Source organism: Aptenodytes forsteri, unplaced genomic scaffold (assembly GCF_000699145.1).
Source record: "Aptenodytes forsteri isolate BGI_AS27 unplaced genomic scaffold, ASM69914v1 Scaffold49, whole genome shotgun sequence".
Classification (NCBI taxonomy): domain Eukaryota; kingdom Metazoa; phylum Chordata; class Aves; order Sphenisciformes; family Spheniscidae; genus Aptenodytes; species Aptenodytes forsteri.
In genome coordinates this window covers 4,827,161-4,846,601 of record NW_008795125.1, presented here as the reverse complement: position 1 = coordinate 4,846,601, position 19,441 = coordinate 4,827,161, and the positions used below count along the sequence as shown (strand labels likewise).

The 19,441-nt window shown below is 42.9% G+C and overlaps 1 protein-coding gene across 1 annotated transcript in view; it reads left to right on the top strand.

Annotated features, from left to right (window-relative positions):
- The window catches only part of HAS2 (hyaluronan synthase 2), a 20,177-nt gene extending 2,004 nt beyond the window's left edge, over positions 1 to 18,173 (top strand). The window contains exons 2-4 of the mRNA XM_009277218.1: positions 9,062 to 9,688; positions 14,254 to 14,355; positions 16,653 to 18,173. Of these exons, the coding sequence (XP_009275493.1) occupies positions 9,062 to 9,688; positions 14,254 to 14,355; positions 16,653 to 17,582 (1,659 nt within the window). The 3' untranslated portion in view covers positions 17,583 to 18,173. The remainder of the gene's footprint in view (positions 1 to 9,061; positions 9,689 to 14,253; positions 14,356 to 16,652) is intronic.
- Positions 18,174 to 19,441: the final 1,268 nt, after the last annotated feature.

Sequence of the window (19,441 nt, the reverse complement as noted above, 5' to 3'; positions counted from 1 at the left end):
CCTCGGTGTTCACCCCTCGGCAGTCTCGGGGCCTCCTTCCCGGCTGGAAGCCCCGTCGGCGGCCTTCCGCAGACCTCTGTCCCCCGCGGCCCCTCCCTGCACCTGTGCGAGTGCCAGTTCGCGTCCCTCGGACACGGCCGAGACCCAGCTCGTAAGAGCCTTAATACCCTTCGCCTTGTCTTGCCCGACTCCATAGCAGTGCTGGCAAAGAGGGATGAAAGGGACCTTAAGAGAGAATTTACCCCATTTCCCAGCCCCCGATATACGACGACACTCCTGGTGGGCGTTGGCTAACCCCTTCTTCAGGGTCTGCAGTGACCCCACATCTCCCGAGGCATAGCCACTCCTCCACGTTAGCACCCTGCTTCATAGCCTCCTTCCTTATGGATCACTTTTCCGTAGGCACACAGGCGTTTTTTCTCCAGCACACATTGCGTGTGACATGGGTGCCTTGGGGCTTGCTTAAGAGAAAGGGTAGGTCATTTCGTTCGGGGGTGATGGCAGTGAAATGTGTTCTCTTTCCCTAAATAACTGCTCAAAATCCAGCCCCCACCAAGGTTAGAGGAGTTTTGTCACTGGTGTCAATAAAGCCAGGGTTTTATTTCATGTTAGTAAATCTTTCTTATCCTGCACGGAAGTGCAGAAAAACCTGGGAAAAGGTTTTCCCAGTAGGAAGAGCAGCTCTACTGGGTTCAGTGGAGTTTCCCATGCTAGTTCACTAGCAACAAACTTGGCGGTTCATATTTATGATGTGGAAGCAAATTTGCTTCATTTTGTTACTATTCAAGATTAGTGTATAAAGCAGCAAATTACTCCTCCATTCAGTGTAGTGGGACTTGACTGAGTCAAACAAGATAGGACCTGTGCTTTATAAACAAATTACAAGATAAAAAGCTATGAACACCAAATAAATATTTATTTGCTGGATAAAGGCATGGAATAGTCAGTTTTGTGCCAAAAACATCCATGGACTTCATAACCAGCAACAAGAAAACATTTCTAAACTAGATTTTTGTTTAACCGCAATCCAAAATATCTGAGTACAAATATGATTTACTTCTTGATTTATTTATCAGAGCATTTGATGGGGGAGGGTTGGCCTTCTTTTGGTTAATGTAACAACTAGTGTATCACTGTCTACATTAGGGACAAATCCAACCAGCAGCTGTAGAATTCATTCCACATCGGTTACTCAAACCTGTAAGAGACTAAATTTGGGCAGTTTAGTGGGAAACATACATTGAGCAGACAGGAGATTCTTGATTTGCTGATCAAAGCCTGTGCATGCAGATACAGTTTGCCATCATTACTAATCCTGTTCTTTATTTTAAACCTTAGCCCAGAGTTAATTTTAGTCTTATGTGAGCCCTTTCCAGAAGATCAATGGTATGACAAAATCTGGAAGTGATAAATAACCAAAAGCACCAGATATGGTAACTCTGCTGTAGTAAAGATGTACAGATGTAACACAACTTTTCAGTTTCCTCTCTGCAGGCTGTAGAACAGAAGAGAGAGTCTGGACAGCTATTTTATGCTTGTAATTAATGTGTACCTGGAATCATTTGTACTTCAAAGATAAATGATTTATTCTGCCGCCAAAATAAGGCTAATAAAAAGTCTAAATATTGGCTGGAAAATTGTAACGCTCAGATACAATTTGTGTATACACACAGGGTATATGCGTATAAGGCCACATACAGTATGTGTCAGCCTGCGTGCATGCACACACACGCTCACACATGCACTCAAACACGCTCATGCCATTGAAGCAGCTGATCTGTTGAAGTCAATCCTATTATTCTCACAAGTAAGGAGGTTTTTTTAAGGCTTATGAAAGGTGATACTCTTCCTTTAGTTGTGTGCAAAACAGCCCTCGGTAGCTGTATGCACATACATACCTGTGTGTGTCAGCTTTTATGTTGCCAACCTCACTGATCCCAGGCATCCTGCTGAGTAAGAGTTGCATGTTTATTACAGACAAACCCTTACTGACTCTACCTTCAGGTGAATATAGGCAAGGAAAATAGGAAGTGGTCTGATGGTTTTTGTTGGTGTTTTTCTGAGGAAAAACAGTTATATGGAACTGGAGAACCAGTAGGTCCCATATCACGCCAGAAAGAGTAACATTACAAATATCAGTAACCTAAGCCTTATGAAGGGGTTTGTAGACCTTCAAGAACCTCTTGCATGATCATGATTCCCCTTTTACAGGTGAGGAAGCTGAGGCAGAGGGAGATGAATTCACTTACCTAAGGTCACCCAGCAGGTGAATGGCAACACTAGGAACAAAATCCAAATTGTCTGGGTCCTGGTCCACTCTTAGATTCCCTAATGTAAGAAATGCAGTGGTTAAGCGATGACCCATCTGACAACCTTCATAAGGGACATTAATCTGTATAATAAATTTGTCAAATGTATGCATACATTTTTATCATCAGTATCCCAGAAACAGCAGCTTCGCAGAGAAAGATTTTTTTTTTATGCCTGCACTACAGAACTGCAAGATAAATTATCACTGATTTCTCTCTTCAGCAAAATACTTAAGTGCACACTTATCTTTAATGACATACTTACATGCTTTGCTGAATCCAAAGCCTCAGCACTAAGGTTCAGAGGACCATGACTAGTAGATGTTCAAGAATTCAGCTTCTATACAGGCATGTAAAAATGAGACATTTTCAAGGGTTTTCAGTGCTCAGCACTTCTGGTTGCAGCAAAGATCTTTCGGACAAGTCTGATGTGCAGATCTCGTATGTGGGGTTGGTTTGTATTAGCATTTCAGTTTGAATCAGGAGTGTGCTATTGAAGCCAATGACACAATTGCCCCCCTTCCAACCAAATTGCTTTGGTTTGTGTTGCAAAGCGATCGCTGGGCACACAAACTGATTTCCTCTTGAATGAAGCTAATTGCAAGATGTACCCCTGGAGCACACTTTTCAGACAATAATGGTTTTTCAATCCATGGGGTCTGACTAAACTTAGTTCCGAGTAAAATATGAAAATGTATGGAGGGTGGAAGTTAGGTCCTCAGCACCAGGTGTTCCTTTTTACATATCTGTTCCTGTAGTATTGGACCATTTGACGATGTGGCCAAAGCCCTAGATGTCTAGAGAGAGACATAGCTCTTTTGAACCTTTAGAGGTGAAGGGGACAAAATAAGCACATTTGTGACTGAACCTTTAATGCTGTCTTCTGGACAAATATTGACTTTTGCAGTGTAAGGTTTTTTAAAAATGTGTTCAGATGTTTGGAATTAATAAGTGCTAATTCTTTCAAACAACCTTCCAAATAATTACGTCTTATGTACAAACTTCCTGTGTCTCCCCCTCTTGCTTTTTAATCTTCTGGGGAAAAGCTAGCCAGAAGTACTACATGGCAAGATGTTTAAGTGTTGTACATGAGAGATGACTTCTGAAACAGATGATGTAGTGAGCTGTATACCACGTGTTGCAAGCAAACCTAACTTCAGTTTGACCTCCCATCAGTCACTGGTTCCACGTCCTGTATCAGCAGAAGCAGGGAAGCACCTGATTGCTTCCTTAGCGCTCACAGGAGCTACACAACGGCTGGTATGGAATAAGTGAACAGACTGCAGATAATACTGATGTGTTCAGACACCAATACACATAGGTTTTCTGGATACATATTTGCCCCTATTCTGTTGCTTACTTTCTGATGTATTAGTAACAAATTAAGCTTTTTTTCTCTTTGCCTCCTGACTTTGCAAAGGGATGAACTATCTTCAGGTCCTGTTACGCTCAGGGATGCATGAAAGCTGATTAATAACCATATGGATGGACTGTGCTATATTATTTTGGAGAGGGGAAAAAGTGGTGCTTTACCATGGAAGTCAGCAGTGTTCTTTGCTGAGTAAAGACCCAGTCCAAATCAGGACATAAGAACATGCTGAATTTCAGTCAAGTGTCTAGATCTTATTGAAGTTAGATCTATGTACCTTAATAACAGTTAAATGCTAGCCTAAACATTTTTCAGAATAGAGAGAACTCAAGCATATTTTGCTGTTCTTCTAATTTGAGATCTAAGGCATTATTCAGTCTGAGAAAGGAGTGTGATCTCTAGTGTTAGAGTTAATACCCCAGTCATTATATCTACTACGTAGGTATCAGTCAACTCTTTGTTAACCTGACATTTTTTATGAAAATAATGTCAGAAGACTACAACTTTTAGTTATGCCAGTTGGTAATAGTAATGTAGAGTAAGTTCTCCTTCATCACAGGTGTGACCCCAAAAAAATACTCTTTGCATGGCTTTATCAGGATGCCAAAAGAGACACAATGCTAAACACCTCACTAGGTGGACTCTGATGTCAAGTACATGCAAGGGTTCATTTCTTGGCCATGCTTTTCCATAGGAGCCTCCAAAGAGAGGCACACATTGCCTCCTCCTGTACAGTCGCTACAAGGCACATACATACTTGGGACTGCTTGGTGAATCAAAATGTGTCACTGAATCAGCAACAGCCTCCATAGCATTAGGATTTAGCATATGGCTTTCATATTTCATTTCTACTAGATGGGCTGGTTAGTACTGACCAGCTCCATCCATGGAAATAAACAGCTGCAAGATCATGACAACAAATTACTCAGCAGTAGACTTTGAAGTCTCTCTACATACACTCATCTTGTGCATACGAACCTTGACCCTGTTTGCTGGAGGCTGTGTAAAGCTTGTACTGGGTTCAGCACTGCAGGGTTAGGTGAAGGTGCCCATAAAGGATTTAGGTGCCCAAACCACAGAGTGGCATTAGTAGTACTGTCTCAGGCTTCCTGTGCAGTACATGTGGGACATAGGCACCTCCAAAAAGAGTCTGACACAGCCAGTGCCCTGGGCAGGGCAGGCGTTAATATACAGGTGTCTGCAGCTACTTACTTAAAACTTGAATCTTCAGTCTTATTGCCTCCTGAAAATCTCCTTCAGGGCTCATGCAAAGCAATGGACCCTATGACTTCTTTCAGTGCTAATAGTGCTTAGCACTTTTCCGTGCTAATTTTCACTCTTAAAAAAGTAATAATAAAGAAAGAACATTGCAGGTACTGTCTTCCTCCTCCTGCTTTACAGAACTGGTTAAAAACCTGCCCAGAAAGTGCAAGATGCAGGTTTGACTCCAGAGGCAGTGAGGTAACCCACCAACTCACCTTCTCACCAGGTGAGAAGCCATGTCCCTCTCCTCACTCCAACACCTTTTCCCATGTAGCATCAGTTCCATGTGTATGCAGAAGTGACCTGCAATTATGTTTATCCAGGAGCAGGGACCGGCTGCAGGTCTTCCATGTGTTGAGCACCTCATCCCTAGCTTAGGCGGTGCTTTTTTTCCGAAGTGCTACAGTGCCTATTTCCCAGGACAAACTTACCAGGTTAGATCCCTCAAGGAACTGAAGATCCATTAGGCTGAAGCATAAACAAAACACTAAGCTGCGCTGATCATACGAGATGTGTACGATACCCCCTGCCAATTAGTCAGCTGTTGAGTAGGTCTGTAGTGATGGCAACTTTGAATATAAGCAATTACATTTTTCTGAAAGAATATTGCTAGCACTCAGAAAGAGTGATTATCGATGAAATGACTGAAAAATAATTGTGGCTTTGAAAGTTAACACGGGTGCACAAATGCTTAACCAAGCATTTGACACTTACATCTTGACTCAGCATGGCATTATTCGAGGCTTGCACGGTTAAAATGCAGTACTGTACACTGGTTCTCCGATAATGCTTGATTCTAGCTTTATGTGACAAGTTCAGGAAACTTCAGGAATGGATTTCAACTAATGCCTTACTAAGGATGCCCTTTTACATTTCACTGTGTTAGGCCAGGCTAGACATTCATAACAGCACTGTCTGACCTTAAAATCTTTGATGTAGCTATTCCCTACACTTGGTGCCTTTATTTGACTCAGCAGTTCATTTTTGGTCCCAGACATGTACAAGCATCATTTCCTTTTAACTTCTTGGCTCAATTATTGGAGAAGGGTGGAGAGTTTTTGGCTTCTTTGCCGTTGTTTGGGCACGTTCAAGTTGATAAAGATGAGTTCTGCTGGGCAAGTTATCAATAGCTCACGTGCTAAAGCTTGAGAATATTGAGCAACTTTTTCCAGACTTTCCCTGAGATTCAGTCAGTTAAAAGACTATACATAAAAACCTCAATTGCACATACAAAGGGGAAAGTTTCTTTGATGAAAGCCAGGAATTTAGATCAAAACACAGTTTATTTTCCCAAGGTTGACAGTGAAAGGATAGAAAAAAAACGCTGTTTTATTAAGACCAGAAATCCATTTCTTGATCTTAAAAGACTGGTTTTTTGCAAGGGAGGGAAGCTGTGCTGTAAAGACAGGATCAGAGAATTCATTTCTCTTTTTTTCCTTTTGTGCAGAAACACTTCATAGGAGAGAAAAAGCAATAACAAATTAATATAAAAGAAGCCTAGTACAGTATATAGTCAGTCAAATGTAAATGCTTCAGATCTTAATCTAAATCCTGTGAGCTCTACCCATACAAGTGGTGCATTGATTTCAGTCATATAATTCTTAATATAAGCATACTGTAGCCCCTACTCACTAATAGGAATTTTCTATTTCTGGCAAGAGAAGCAAAGTAGTGGACCCCAAATGGAAAAGCAGGGTACAACTGCACCGTTAATGAAAAGTTTACCTTGATGTTTGTGACCTTCTGTGTGCTTGAGGGATTAATAAACACACGGGTTATTTGACTTCAAGGTGATCTAGAGGGGATCCATTACTTAATCTGTTTTCTAAAGCAAGTCTATTTTGGGCACTGAGTTTTAATTCACCTATAGTGGTGGTAAGCATAAGCTATCTTTTATTAAGCTTCCCTATGACCCCCGTTGTGAAAGACTTTCAGACAGGCCAGAGCAGGGACGGTCCCTTTTGCTGGTGGGTGATTACAGCACCTGTCGGAGCCCAGCTGTAAGTATTCAAGGAAGTCCTAGAGATAGGGTCCGATTTCTTTGACAGTCTCTCCAAATATATATTTAAGAGGCTTCCTCCTGTCTTGAAATTTAAGACCCTAAATAGCCAGTGGAAAAAAGCAGTATTTGTAACTTCAGACTTTATGCTCGCCTGGTTTATTTTTATTTTGTAAGTGATTCTGTGTTGACTTTTTTTTTTCCAAGCCTGTAACTTTTCAGACAGAAATATAATTGATGACAGCTATGCTGCTGCAGCTTGGTAGTATTTTTTCAAGAAAGAGTTAAAGACATACATGATGTAAGGAAGTGCTGTTCCAACTTCAGCTTTGGCCAACAGATGGTGAAACAAACATGACCAGCAGACAAGCAAGATGATAGCAGCAGGGAAAATATGAATAGTAGTAAGAAAACACAAATATTAAGTCCATTACTCTGAGAGGCCCTAATTCAGCAAAATATTCAAGCATGAGTTTCAGATTCATTGACTTGCAACACACTTGCTTGGTTAGCCTTAAGCAGACATTTGTTTTATGACCTTAATGTCAAACGCATCGATTGACATAAAACATTGTCATTAACTTTCCTGTAATTCTGAGAAAGCTGTTGCATAAAATGGTTAATGTGATTGTCAACAAAAAGCAGTTAGGTAGCAACATATTCATAGAATCATAGAATCATAAAATCATTTAGGTTGGAAAGGATCTTTAAGATCATCGAGTCCAACCGTTAACCTAACACTGCCAAGTCCACCTCTAAACCATGTCACTAAGTGCCACATCTACATGTCTTTTAAATACCTCCAGGGATGGTGACTCAGCCAGTTCCCTGGGCAGCCTGCTCCAATGCTTGACAACCCTTTCGGTGAAGAAATTTTTCCTCACGTCCAATCTAAACCTCCCCTGGCGCAACTTGAGGCCATTTCCTCTCGTCCTATCGCTGGTTACTTGGGAGAAGAGACCGACACCCACCTCGCTACAACCTCCTTTCAGGGAGTTGTAGAGAGCGATGAGGTCTCCCCCCAGCTTCCTTTTCTCCAGGCTAAACAACCCCAGTTCCCTCAGCCGCTCCTCAGAAGACTTGTGCTCCAGACCCCTCACCAGCCTCGTTGCCCTTCTCTGGACACGCTCCAGCCCCTCCATGTCCTTCTTGTAGTGAGGGGCCCAAAACTGAACACACTATTCGAGGTCTGGCCTCAGCAGCGCCTGTCTGCCTGCCTACATTTTTTGTCTCAAGAATACCAGAGCAACCCTCCATGCTAGCCAGCTCCTCCATAACCCAGAGCTTAGGTTAGAAGACTTTACAGCCAGGTAACCTAAATATGCAGACGTTGTCAGAATCAACTGATGTTCTAATGAATTTCTGAGTCCAGGGTGGAGTCCTGGCTCTGTTAAATTAATGAGTACTTTTGCCACAGACTTAATCTCAGTCAAGCTTTAGCCCTATACACACATGCTCACACGTGCATATATCTGTGTACACAAATGTATGAATAATACATTTTTGCAATGGTATTGAGAAGACCTTTTAAAGCAGATGTCTGATTATATAAATATAAATTATAAATATATTCAGACATCTGTTTAAAAAATTATAAATACATTCAGACATCTGTTTTAAGAATGTCTTTCCAATATTTTTGCAAACATAACTAAGCAACAGAAGCGATTCAGGGTGGGATGCAGTCATGACATAGATGGGGGATGAGGAGGGGCTGCCCAGACATTCAGCTGTTCTGCTTGCCTGCGACCATATGAAGCGAGTGGTGGCCCAAAAGCCCCTTCTCCAACCCGACCCCGGGTAATAAGACAGAGAATCTCATTCAGCAAGCCTAGGCTGCCAAAATAAGATGCTGACACAGACAGCACCTTCTGTGAGGACATTACAAGTAGTAGAAAATGTCCCTAGTACATTAAGTGTATTTGAATCTTACTTTACATGGAGGAATTACTGCAAAGAGATGTTAAGTTGAGCAAGGTGATGCAGTAAGTCCATGACGCAGCCAGAAGCACAGGGTGTTTCTGTTGATGCTGAGCTCTATGTTGTAGCCACACGGACCCCTTACGAGGTCTCATAATAGCAAGTGGTGGCTCCGCTAACGGTTTCCGTGCTTCTTTGCAGATGTATTGTGAGAGGTTTATATGTATCCTGAGAATACTTGGAACCACACTCTTTGGGGTGTCCCTCCTGCTGGGAATCACCGCTGCTTACATTGTGGGCTACCAGTTCATCCAAACAGACAACTACTACTTCTCCTTTGGACTCTATGGTGCTATCCTGGCATCACATCTCATCATCCAAAGCCTGTTTGCCTTCCTAGAGCACAGGAAAATGAAGCGGTCACTAGAGACTCCAATCAAGCTGAACAAAACAGTTGCCCTTTGTATTGCTGCCTATCAAGAGGATCCTGACTACTTAAGAAAATGTTTACTTTCTGTGAAAAGATTGACCTACCCTGGAATTAAAGTTGTTATGGTCATTGATGGGAATTCGGAAGATGATGTTTACATGATGGATATTTTTACTGAAATCATGGGTAGGGACAAATCTGCCACTTATATCTGGAGTAATAACTTCCATGACAAAGGTCCGGGTGAGACGGAGGAGTCTCACAGAGAGAGCATGCAACACGTATCTCAGCTGGTCCTGTCCAACAAAAGTGTTTGCATCATGCAGAAATGGGGTGGAAAAAGAGAAGTAATGTACACAGCATTCAAAGCACTGGGGAGAAGCGTGGATTATGTACAGGTAGGTATTAGAGTGCCAGGTCAGTGCCAATTCAAACACACTTTGAAAGAAAGCAGCTTTTGTATATTCTGTGCAGCATGTTAGAAGCCATCCTAGTCCCTGATGAACACAGTGCTCCTTTCAGTCTCTTCAAAAACAGCTTGACCGTTAAAAGCATATCTTGCTACCTTTTAAAATGGTCAACCTATTTGTGAATATGTTAAATCTGTGCACCAACTACTGGAGAAATCTGAAATCCTTCCTCAGACTTCAGTACTATCCCCTCATCCAAATGGTTATGCTTCAGACAAAGCCAGTGGCCTCCTGAAGACCCCTTCTCTGCTCCTGTAGGTCAAGATCTCAGTAAGTTTTTATTTTGTGAGGTTGTTAGCGGCCCCATATGAAAACAGACAGACAGGTATTTGGTGGCACTAGGGAATACCTCAGGGCAGTGGTGGAGTCTGTAAAAAAGATGGGGATATTTTAAAGGCTTCAAAGGCTGTGCGGAGTATTCAATAAAAGGGTTAATGTGCAGCCTTGAAAGAAAGATTTCTTCAGCTAAACCTGAAGGAGCTTTTGCTTCATCACTTACAGCTGCATTACCTCACTCACCGCGACTTGGCCTTTAAAGCCCTTATGACACTATTCACTTAAAAATGAATTAGGCTGGGTCCTCTCTCCCTGTTTCCAAAGCAGCAGAGACACATTTCTTTCCAGCTGCCTTGGATCCCATGAAAGATTTTCTATGTTTTTGCCTTACACATGGAAGCACTCCTCGCTCCTGCAAACAGCCCTGCTGACTGTGGGAAGGGGAAGAGCTTGTATGTGGAGGAAGGCGGGTGGGATCAGGGTCTCTGGCTGGACACTGAGGATCCTTCCTTCTTGATCAAGGCCAGCAAGGCTTATTTGACTAATCCCACTGAATATGAGATGATCTTCCTAATTAACCACCCGCAGCCCTTCCCGCCTTCTCCCGACCTCAGAGCATCCAGCAGTCTCCTCCGGTGGAGAAGCAGCTCCCCGCAAGATGCTCTCTGCTGGCTCAGGGCAGCTGTATGGCTGAGCCATATGTGTTTCTGGGGTCCATGCCCAGCCTTGTGTGGGTGGGTGTGTGCATGCTCTGCACGGCACAGCGTCCACAGGCACAATGTCCAAGGGGTGCGGAGAGGCTGCCAGTAGCTGGGCTGAGAGCAGCGAGTCCTCCACGCACAGGAGGGACAGAAACTGAAGAGTGATAGGAACCACTCTGTTATCGGAGCTGGAAGAGTAAGGCAAAGATTTAAAACCCATCCCCTACCGCTTCCAAAATGGAAACGGATTTATTCTCTGAAAACAATGGGCTTAAGCTCTCCATTGTCTGCACTTTGGTTTTGTGCTGTGAGGGACTATGATGGGATAAAAATGCTGGTTTTCTTTATTAGCATGGTTTTACAATTGCTTTGCACAGAAGTATCAGATTGCAGAGAGAGAAGGCAGAGAGGAAACAGATTCATTGCAACTTTCCTCCCTCAGTCCAGCTCTTGCATTTGTTCAGGGGACCTGGAAAAAGTGTTTCTATTTCAACAGTCATAGTATAAACTGAGAAAATGGAAGAGATGTTTCTTGTCTTTCAGTCAATTAACACTCCTGACCTGGTTCAGAAGTCCTGATGAATGTGCCAGGGACTGTAATGCTGCTGTAAGCAGCCACCAAAGGCTGCAGTAATGATTGATGCCACAGTCACATCTACAGTCACATCTATATTAGAAATGCAGCACCTTGTTGGCCCTGGCTGCTACACGGTCGTGATGCAATGCAGCTAAAATGTGGCTCTGTTTTATGAATGAATGAAGGTTGAGACAATTCAAATAGTTCTTTGGGGGTACCCAAGGTAAATTACTTTAAACAGGCCCAACATTTTAAGGGCTGAAAAATCTGCATCAGTGATCAAGCACTTAAAAAAGTGGACCAGTCAGCACCATTGCCAACCACTGAAACTGTGGGCCTCATGGTTCTTAAAAGACACTTTGGGGTTATGGACAGACAATCATAAACAGTCAGACCAATGCAGATAATGAGCTGTTGCTCATTAGTGGTGTCTTATTAAATACCTGAAACTGCTGTGAAGGCTTGTTTCTGTCCTGGAGGAGGTTAGGAGGGTGCAAGCAATCAGGTAGAGGAGTTAAACTGGCAGATATCATTAGTGCAGAGCTGGTCGGTGCAGCCAGGGTGCAATTAATCTTGGCTTGATGGAGGTACCCATGTGGACAGTCCAGCACAGCCTGAATGTCTCAGAGCAGCTTGGATAAACAGCCACTGGTTATAACTAGTATCTGAACAACTCGCTTAAGGTCGAGTGTCCCTTTCATGCAACTCTATGAGCCAAGGCAGTAATTTCTAGGTCACTCAGCCCTTATGTGAAAAGATGGCAAATTGGCTCTTGGGCTGTGCTGTGCTGCCCCTGGCTGGGCAGACCTCAGTGTGTTTTATCTGGGTTCCTAAGTGTCTGCCTTTCTCTGGGCTTGTCCTCTTTTCACCTGCAAAAACTTCATCTAAATGGAAAATGATGGCTTGTCAGGTTTGCCCCAGAAACCCAGACATGTCCACTGTGCTGACATGCCCAGGACACATGCTGGTAATTTGTAAATAAATCCAGTGTTTTCAGGATTACTCATCTCATATTAGTGATGTTGCTCATGGGCAGGTCTTTCTGCTATAGATAAATGCATCTGACGGGATGGGGGCTGCTCAGCTGCCTCAAGTGATAGGCACTGGACGGAAAGCAGAGGGGCTGGGGAGGGGGCTGATCCCAGCCCACCACTCATGGTCACAAGAAATGGGATGAGTATCACTGCCTGAGCCCTGGGTACTCAGCAAACTACAGATTCCTTGTGCAAAACACTCAGCAACAGGTTTGTTCAGGAAGTCCCAGATAGAAATAGAGGCATCCTTTCCCCTCTTCAGCAGAATTGTTTTGCTCCCTTTCTATCACTGAGTGCTGTCACTGATGACAGCTTTCCACCAAAGCTGGAGGCACACCTTGGCCAGGTTACAAAGGTGCTCCTCAGGATGAGTCCTTTGAGGAGAGGAGCTGGATGCATCAAGTTAGCAGGAGCTGGAGATGCTTGTGGCTTTTCTCATTTGAGAGCTTTCATCAGCTTTCTCCTCTCAGCCTTCTCTCAGCATGCAGGGGAACATGTTGGCAGACACTCAGCTGCATCCCAAGCTATGCAGCCCAACTATCCCAGGTAATCTCCCTGCTCGAGTCTGGTCCGTAATGGAGACCCAAAACGCTCTCCTCCCCCTTCACAGACCAGACATGAAGGTTTCCACTCCCCTGGAGCAAGGGGGCTTAGGCTGAATTGAAAGGCTGGACGAAAGGGCACCAAAATTAGGATACCTAATATGAAGCCTCACCAGAATCTGACTTAACAGGTTATTCATGCAGAGCTAAAGACTTTTGCCCCTACTATCCCCATCTGAAATTGCAGGAATGCATCGTGGGGATAAACTGGAAGCAGTATGAGAATTTGTAGGGCAGGATCCAGCCGGCCAGAGGGGTGTTTCTGGGACAGCCTCCTCTGCTCCAGTTTCTGGGTGTCTGTGAAATGAGTTTACACATGATGGGGGCACCGCTTACAGCAGCAGCTGTGACAAGGAGACACCCGCTTGTTTTAAAGAGGCTGCAGCCATGTCATTCGCCTCTGAGCAAAGGACAGCAATGCCAGCTGCCTCACAGACAGGCCAGCCTGTCTGAGCCCTCCTCCTACTCTCCAGGGGAAAGCCAATTCCTAATGTACACAGTGTTTAGTTGACTAGGAGTGTTTGTGTGGCTGAAACGCCTTGTGTGTGTCATCTATTTCTGCCCTGCTCTCATGGAGTACTGCACTTCGGGACTTGCTCCTTCTGGCCTTACATATTTTTTATAAGAATGCCAGAGGAAAATAGCAAATAATTTCTATATATCAAATGTCAAATCCCTGCACTACTAATAACACACCATGCATCTAAAATTAAAAATTAGTTTGTTCTGGAATCCAAGATACATATCTTACATGAATTGCTAAAGCCTTCTGTGAGTGAAAGAACTATTAGATTTCTTCCCAGACTCCTAGCTTACTTTTTCTTTTTTATAACAAGTGTCTGGAATTTAACTCCTTGCTCCTTCCCTCATATGGCAGTGGGAAACATTTGAACAGGGTGCTACAACCATGCAGCCGACGCAGGGAAACGCTATGTCAGGGCTCAGCAGGAATCTGCCACACACCCACAAACAACGTCTTGCTCTGCAGTGCCCCATCTCTGAGAGCGTATCACTTATTCGAAGAAGCCAGCCCAGTGTGCCAGTAAAACAAATAGAGCTGATACAGAAGAGAGGATTGTTTGCGTGCACAGCCCTAACAAGTACTCTGTTTCATTCAGCACTACTCCTTGCTGCCTGATACAAGTGGCCTTTAACAGAAGTATCAATGCAGACTGCAAAGTGAGATTTAATTGCATTCAGGAGAATATGCATTTAGAGTCACTACAATCGCTCGCATGATTTTTATTTTCTTCTCTAGTGTACTCCTTTACCCATTTTTGTTCTTGTTTTGTCTTACTTGTAGGTCTGTGATTCAGATACAATGCTTGATCCAGCCTCATCAGTGGAGATGGTAAAGGTTTTAGAAGAAGATCCAATGGTTGGAGGAGTTGGAGGTGATGTGCAGGCAAGTATGACAATTTTCAGTTTAACAGAGGGGTTTCAGCAACTGTTTGCACTGCAACAGATTTCCCTGCCTGGAACAGCATTGAATATACTATGATACCATTATAGAGTCTCTTATGATACCTTAACCCTTCTGTCTGTTGAACAGAAACTCTTATTCTTGGATGTGAGCACTGTACGGTTTTAACACCTAGAGAAAACAAACAAATATTATTCTCCCCCATATATGTGAAAAGTGGGGCACTGGCATTGTCAGGACTGTTGCATCTTTGAGTCTCTGGGTATAACCGCTTGCTCAGGGTACCAAAGAAAAGCTATAGGGGAGCAGGGAATTGAGAACAGGTCTTCCAAAGCCAAGTCCAGCACCCCAAGCACTTCAATTATGTTACCACTGGCAGCCAAGATTGTTAGGAATAACAGCCTTTTTGAAATGCAGTGCACTATGCGCTCTGTGTATTGTTGGGTTTCCTCTGCATCTCTGTCAGGCAGGACAATGGAAAGCCCCCAAGTCGGCCCAGCTCCACTTCTGTCAGGATTTCCAGTATTGCTGGGTTTGGCTGACAACTACAGCAAAAGGCTGTTAATTCCTTTTGACACAATTGCTTCTGCTGCAATTTATAAAGAAAAATGCATATGAATATTTCAATTGGCCTTAGGTTTGATCCCCCGTACTCAGTTAGACTTTTATGTGAGACGGAGGAGAAAGGGCCATCTATATGGGCAAGCACTTACTAATGAACGCCCCAGTAGTCAGAAGTATTTCAGGCATATGGCTCTTAACTCCAGAAATTAAGATACCCGCAGAAGCCTGAATATCTTTGTGGCTCTGGACTGACCACGAACCAGGCGTCACACTCACCCTACACATGTCAGAAGCCAGGCACATGAGTACAACTGGAAGGAGACAGTATGGGTTCAGCTGTGACAGTGAAGGTTCATAAGCATCTGCAGAGAGAGAGGTGGGAAGGACATGTGTTCTCTGGGAGGAAGGGTGGCAAAATGAAGGCTCTGGGCTTTTTTTTTTTCCCAATTCGCTTTCCAGCATACACCAAATACATTTGAGCCAGCTTAAGCCTACCCCTGAGCCCTGCTGCTTCTAAAATGTTCTGGAATTAAATTGAAACAGAGACAAGATTGGCCCTTGGCCTTCAAACCTGACAGAAATTAGGGCCATCAGAGCAAAAGACTATTTCTTTCTAGTTGCAGGAAAGTGCTTTCTAGTTGTAAAAGGCCACAGATTCCCCTGAAAATCCCCACACTGAGAAGATATTGGTGCAGAGCTGGCACAGCCACCCTGCTACACACTTCCTTGCCACATTCCCCAGCACAAGGTGCGTGCTGAGAACCTGGATGTGAAGACATGGACTTGGGCTTCTGCACATGCTTATAGCTCAGTTGAGTGTTCAGACTCCTAGACTATGTCTATGTTGTATTTTAAGTGTAGGTCTGAGCTTCAGGTGAGCTTTGGGGCATACAGAAGAGAAAGACTGAGACCTTTATGCAGGCCAAAGCAAGACTCTACTGGAGTGTGACAGTATGTCTTGGGGCAACATAACAGGGCTGGTACTGCAGAGACGAATCAGAACAGGTTGTTCCTCAGAGGGCCTAATGTCAGATATGGGGACATAGTCCAGAGTCAAACCTCTAGGGCCAGCCTTATGATACCAAAAATGTAGCCCAAAGACCATGTGCTCAGCCTTTCTCATGCTCCAGCATAGCTTTAGGAGGGCTGGAAGAAGTCCTGTGAGTCCCAAAGATGTGTGCGGGGGGCAGAGAAGCAGGAGGCCACATCTGGGACTCCACCATCTCCTCTCGGGAGAGGCTGAGTCCAGCAGGTCCTTAACTGGGGGTGGAGGGAAAGGAAGAATGAGCCAGAAAAGAAGTTTCTTGGTGGAGAATAGGAAAGGTTGCAAGGAAAAAGAGAACATTCTGGTGGAACAGACTTTTGAAGGCTTCATCTTGCCCTTCCTGTCAATGTCCTGGACTGTACAGGTAACTCCTGGATTCACTGTGCGTTGGACACAGGAGTGAGGTTCCCCCTGTATTTCGGCTAATGGTGCTCTAGTATCTGCAAATTCCTTATTGTTCCAATGTGTATATTTTCTGTCTCAAGAGCTCATCTAAAATGAATTTTTTTTTTTTATTTTGCAGATTTACTGTGCGTTGGACACAGGAGTGAGGTTCCCCCTGTATTTCGGCTAATGGTGCTCTAGTCTCTGCAAATTCCTTATTGTTCCAATGTGTGTATTTTCTGTCTCAAGAGCTCATCTAAAATGAATTTTTTTTTTTATTTTGCAGATTTTGAACAAATATGATTCCTGGATCTCCTTTCTGAGCAGCGTGAGATACTGGATGGCATTTAACATAGAAAGAGCCTGTCAGTCCTATTTCGGCTGTGTACAGTGCATCAGTGGACCTCTGGGAATGTACAGAAACTCTTTACTCCATGAATTTGTGGAAGATTGGTACAATCAAGAATTTATGGGCTCCCAGTGCAGCTTTGGAGATGACAGGCATCTAACTAACAGAGTGCTAAGTCTGGGCTATGCAACAAAATACACAGCTAGATCCAAGTGCCTTACCGAAACACCGATAGAGTATCTCAGGTGGCTGAATCAGCAGACCCGCTGGAGTAAATCGTACTTTAGAGAGTGGCTTTATAATGCAATGTGGTTCCACAAGCACCATTTGTGGATGACCTATGAAGCTGTAATCACTGGATTCTTTCCTTTCTTCCTTATCGCCACAGTCATTCAGCTCTTCTACAGGGGAAAAATCTGGAACATCCTCCTCTTCTTGTTGACAGTTCAGTTAGTGGGCCTGATAAAGTCTTCCTTTGCCAGCTTCCTTAGGGGCAACATTGTCATGGTTTTCATGTCACTCTACTCAGTGTTGTACATGTCAAGTTTACTGCCAGCAAAGATGTTTGCAATTGCCACGATAAACAAAGCAGGGTGGGGCACGTCAGGAAGAAAAACCATTGTAGTTAATTTTATAGGACTCATTCCAGTCTCCATTTGGTTTACAATCCTCCTAGGTGGCGTAATTTTCACTATCTACAAGGAATCAAAAAAGCCATTTTCTGAGTCAAAACAGACAGTTCTCATCATTGGCACAATACTCTATGCATGTTACTGGGTTATGCTTTTGACTTTGTACTTGGTTCTTATCATCAAATGTGGCAGGCGGAAGAAAGAGCAACACTATGACATGGTGCTAGATGTATGATGTTTCCATGGGAAGTTACCCAGAGAGTTGTAAAGCAACCCAACGACCTTGTAGTATCTGTGGCATCAAACGAATGTTGCCAAGGGAAATGGATCATTGCTGCTGGGAATAGGACATTTATATTCCTCTGGGTTCATTTTCATCCTGCCAAAGTAAGGAAAAAAAAACAATAAAAAATGATTTTTTTTTATTTCCAAGGGGGGGGGAATGCAAACCACACAGTTTCGACCTGTTCGCAAGAAAATGGGAGAACTTCTACGTTTATGCACTTTTTTATTGTGCATACGCCTGACAGTGTTACGTTCTATATACCTCACTGGTCATGCTTATGTGTGTGGACAGGAAGGAAAGGAGTTTGGAGAATCAAGAAAAGGATCTTACAACCCCTTGCAATCTAATTTATGAACTTCTCTTTTTTATAGTTCTGTTTATAGGAAGGGTCTTTTGTGTTAGGCTGCCAAATGTAATGCCAAAGGTAAATTTTAAGAGGCCATTGGCTGAGCTGTATTTTTATATTATTGTATTATTTGTGTGTGTGTATTTTTAAGCCAACTTTTTTCTAAATCACATATTTTATATTTTACTATCTGCCAAAAAAAGCTGCCTCCCCAACATTTTGTTCTTTAGCCTTTTTAAATACATTTGGGGAAAAAATCATACTTCATCCCCCAAAATTTGTGCTGAATTGATTTTGTTCAAAACAGAAAGAATAAAGTGTCTCTGCATTTTTGCAACTGATGAATGGTTATTTCTGTGAAAAAGCATTTAAATGTGCTCTTTGAAGACATTTATTAGGAAAGGCCCAACATTGTCAGTTTTTGCATACAAGCATATTTGTGCATAAAAAAGGCCAAAGGGGTAGATATGTGCAATTTGGGGTTTTGTTTTGGATAACATTGTAAAAGGGAAGTTTGCTTCTCTGCTGAGAGCATAATATCCCTGGCATGCGCAATAGCCATAAGGCAAGGCAGGCCTCCGTACCGTTGGAGAATACATTGCTATAGGAAAGCTCCCGCTGATTTTACATGGGACCTGAGGAGTCAAAAGCTTCTGATCTGGAGAAATATTGGACACCCAAAACTACTATTGCCTTCACTGATGGTCATAGTTGTTCATAATCTGCTAGTACCAAGCAAATAGTTCAGATTTTTGAGCTTAAAAAAAATACATGGAAAGAAAATGTATCAACACTTTCAAAATGTGGGTGTCTTACTGTAAAACTTCTGCAGTGCCCTTCATACAGTTTACAGAAAATACAAACATCAGCTTCACTGACATCCAGTGTAATATAGACCCCAGTACTGAGCCCAATAAATTGTGTTTGACTAAAGCATATCTACCAGAAAAGAAGCCAACTTTTTTTTTCAGAAAACATCAAGTGTTAGCAAATCCATCACTTTCTTGGTGCCTAATAATCAGTCTTGGACATTTATTTTGGACCATGGTTTTGATAAATAATATTCAGGACTAAATTCTGCAATCCTTCACCAGCCAAAGGAATGTGGCATTGAGCCCTAATATACTTTATAAGAGCAACAGAAAGCCAGCTGCATACAGATACATGCCCTTTTTAGATTCTGGTATTAAAAGCACTGTGGTAAAGCAGAAATCAGCATATGATGCTTAAAGAACTTAGAAGCATTTTCAGCTTCTCTTTTTTATGCAGACATGAATAGATTCTGCTGTAGAATGAACTGCACACACACTACCTTATTTGTCTGATTATCTTGAGGTACATGATTGCTTGAAAGTCATACTAATATTATGTTAATGATTGGAGAGTTGATTCATGTTGATTACAAAATAGAACAGTATTAAAAAAAACCCAAAAGAAACAGTAAAAATAAAAAAAAAAAACC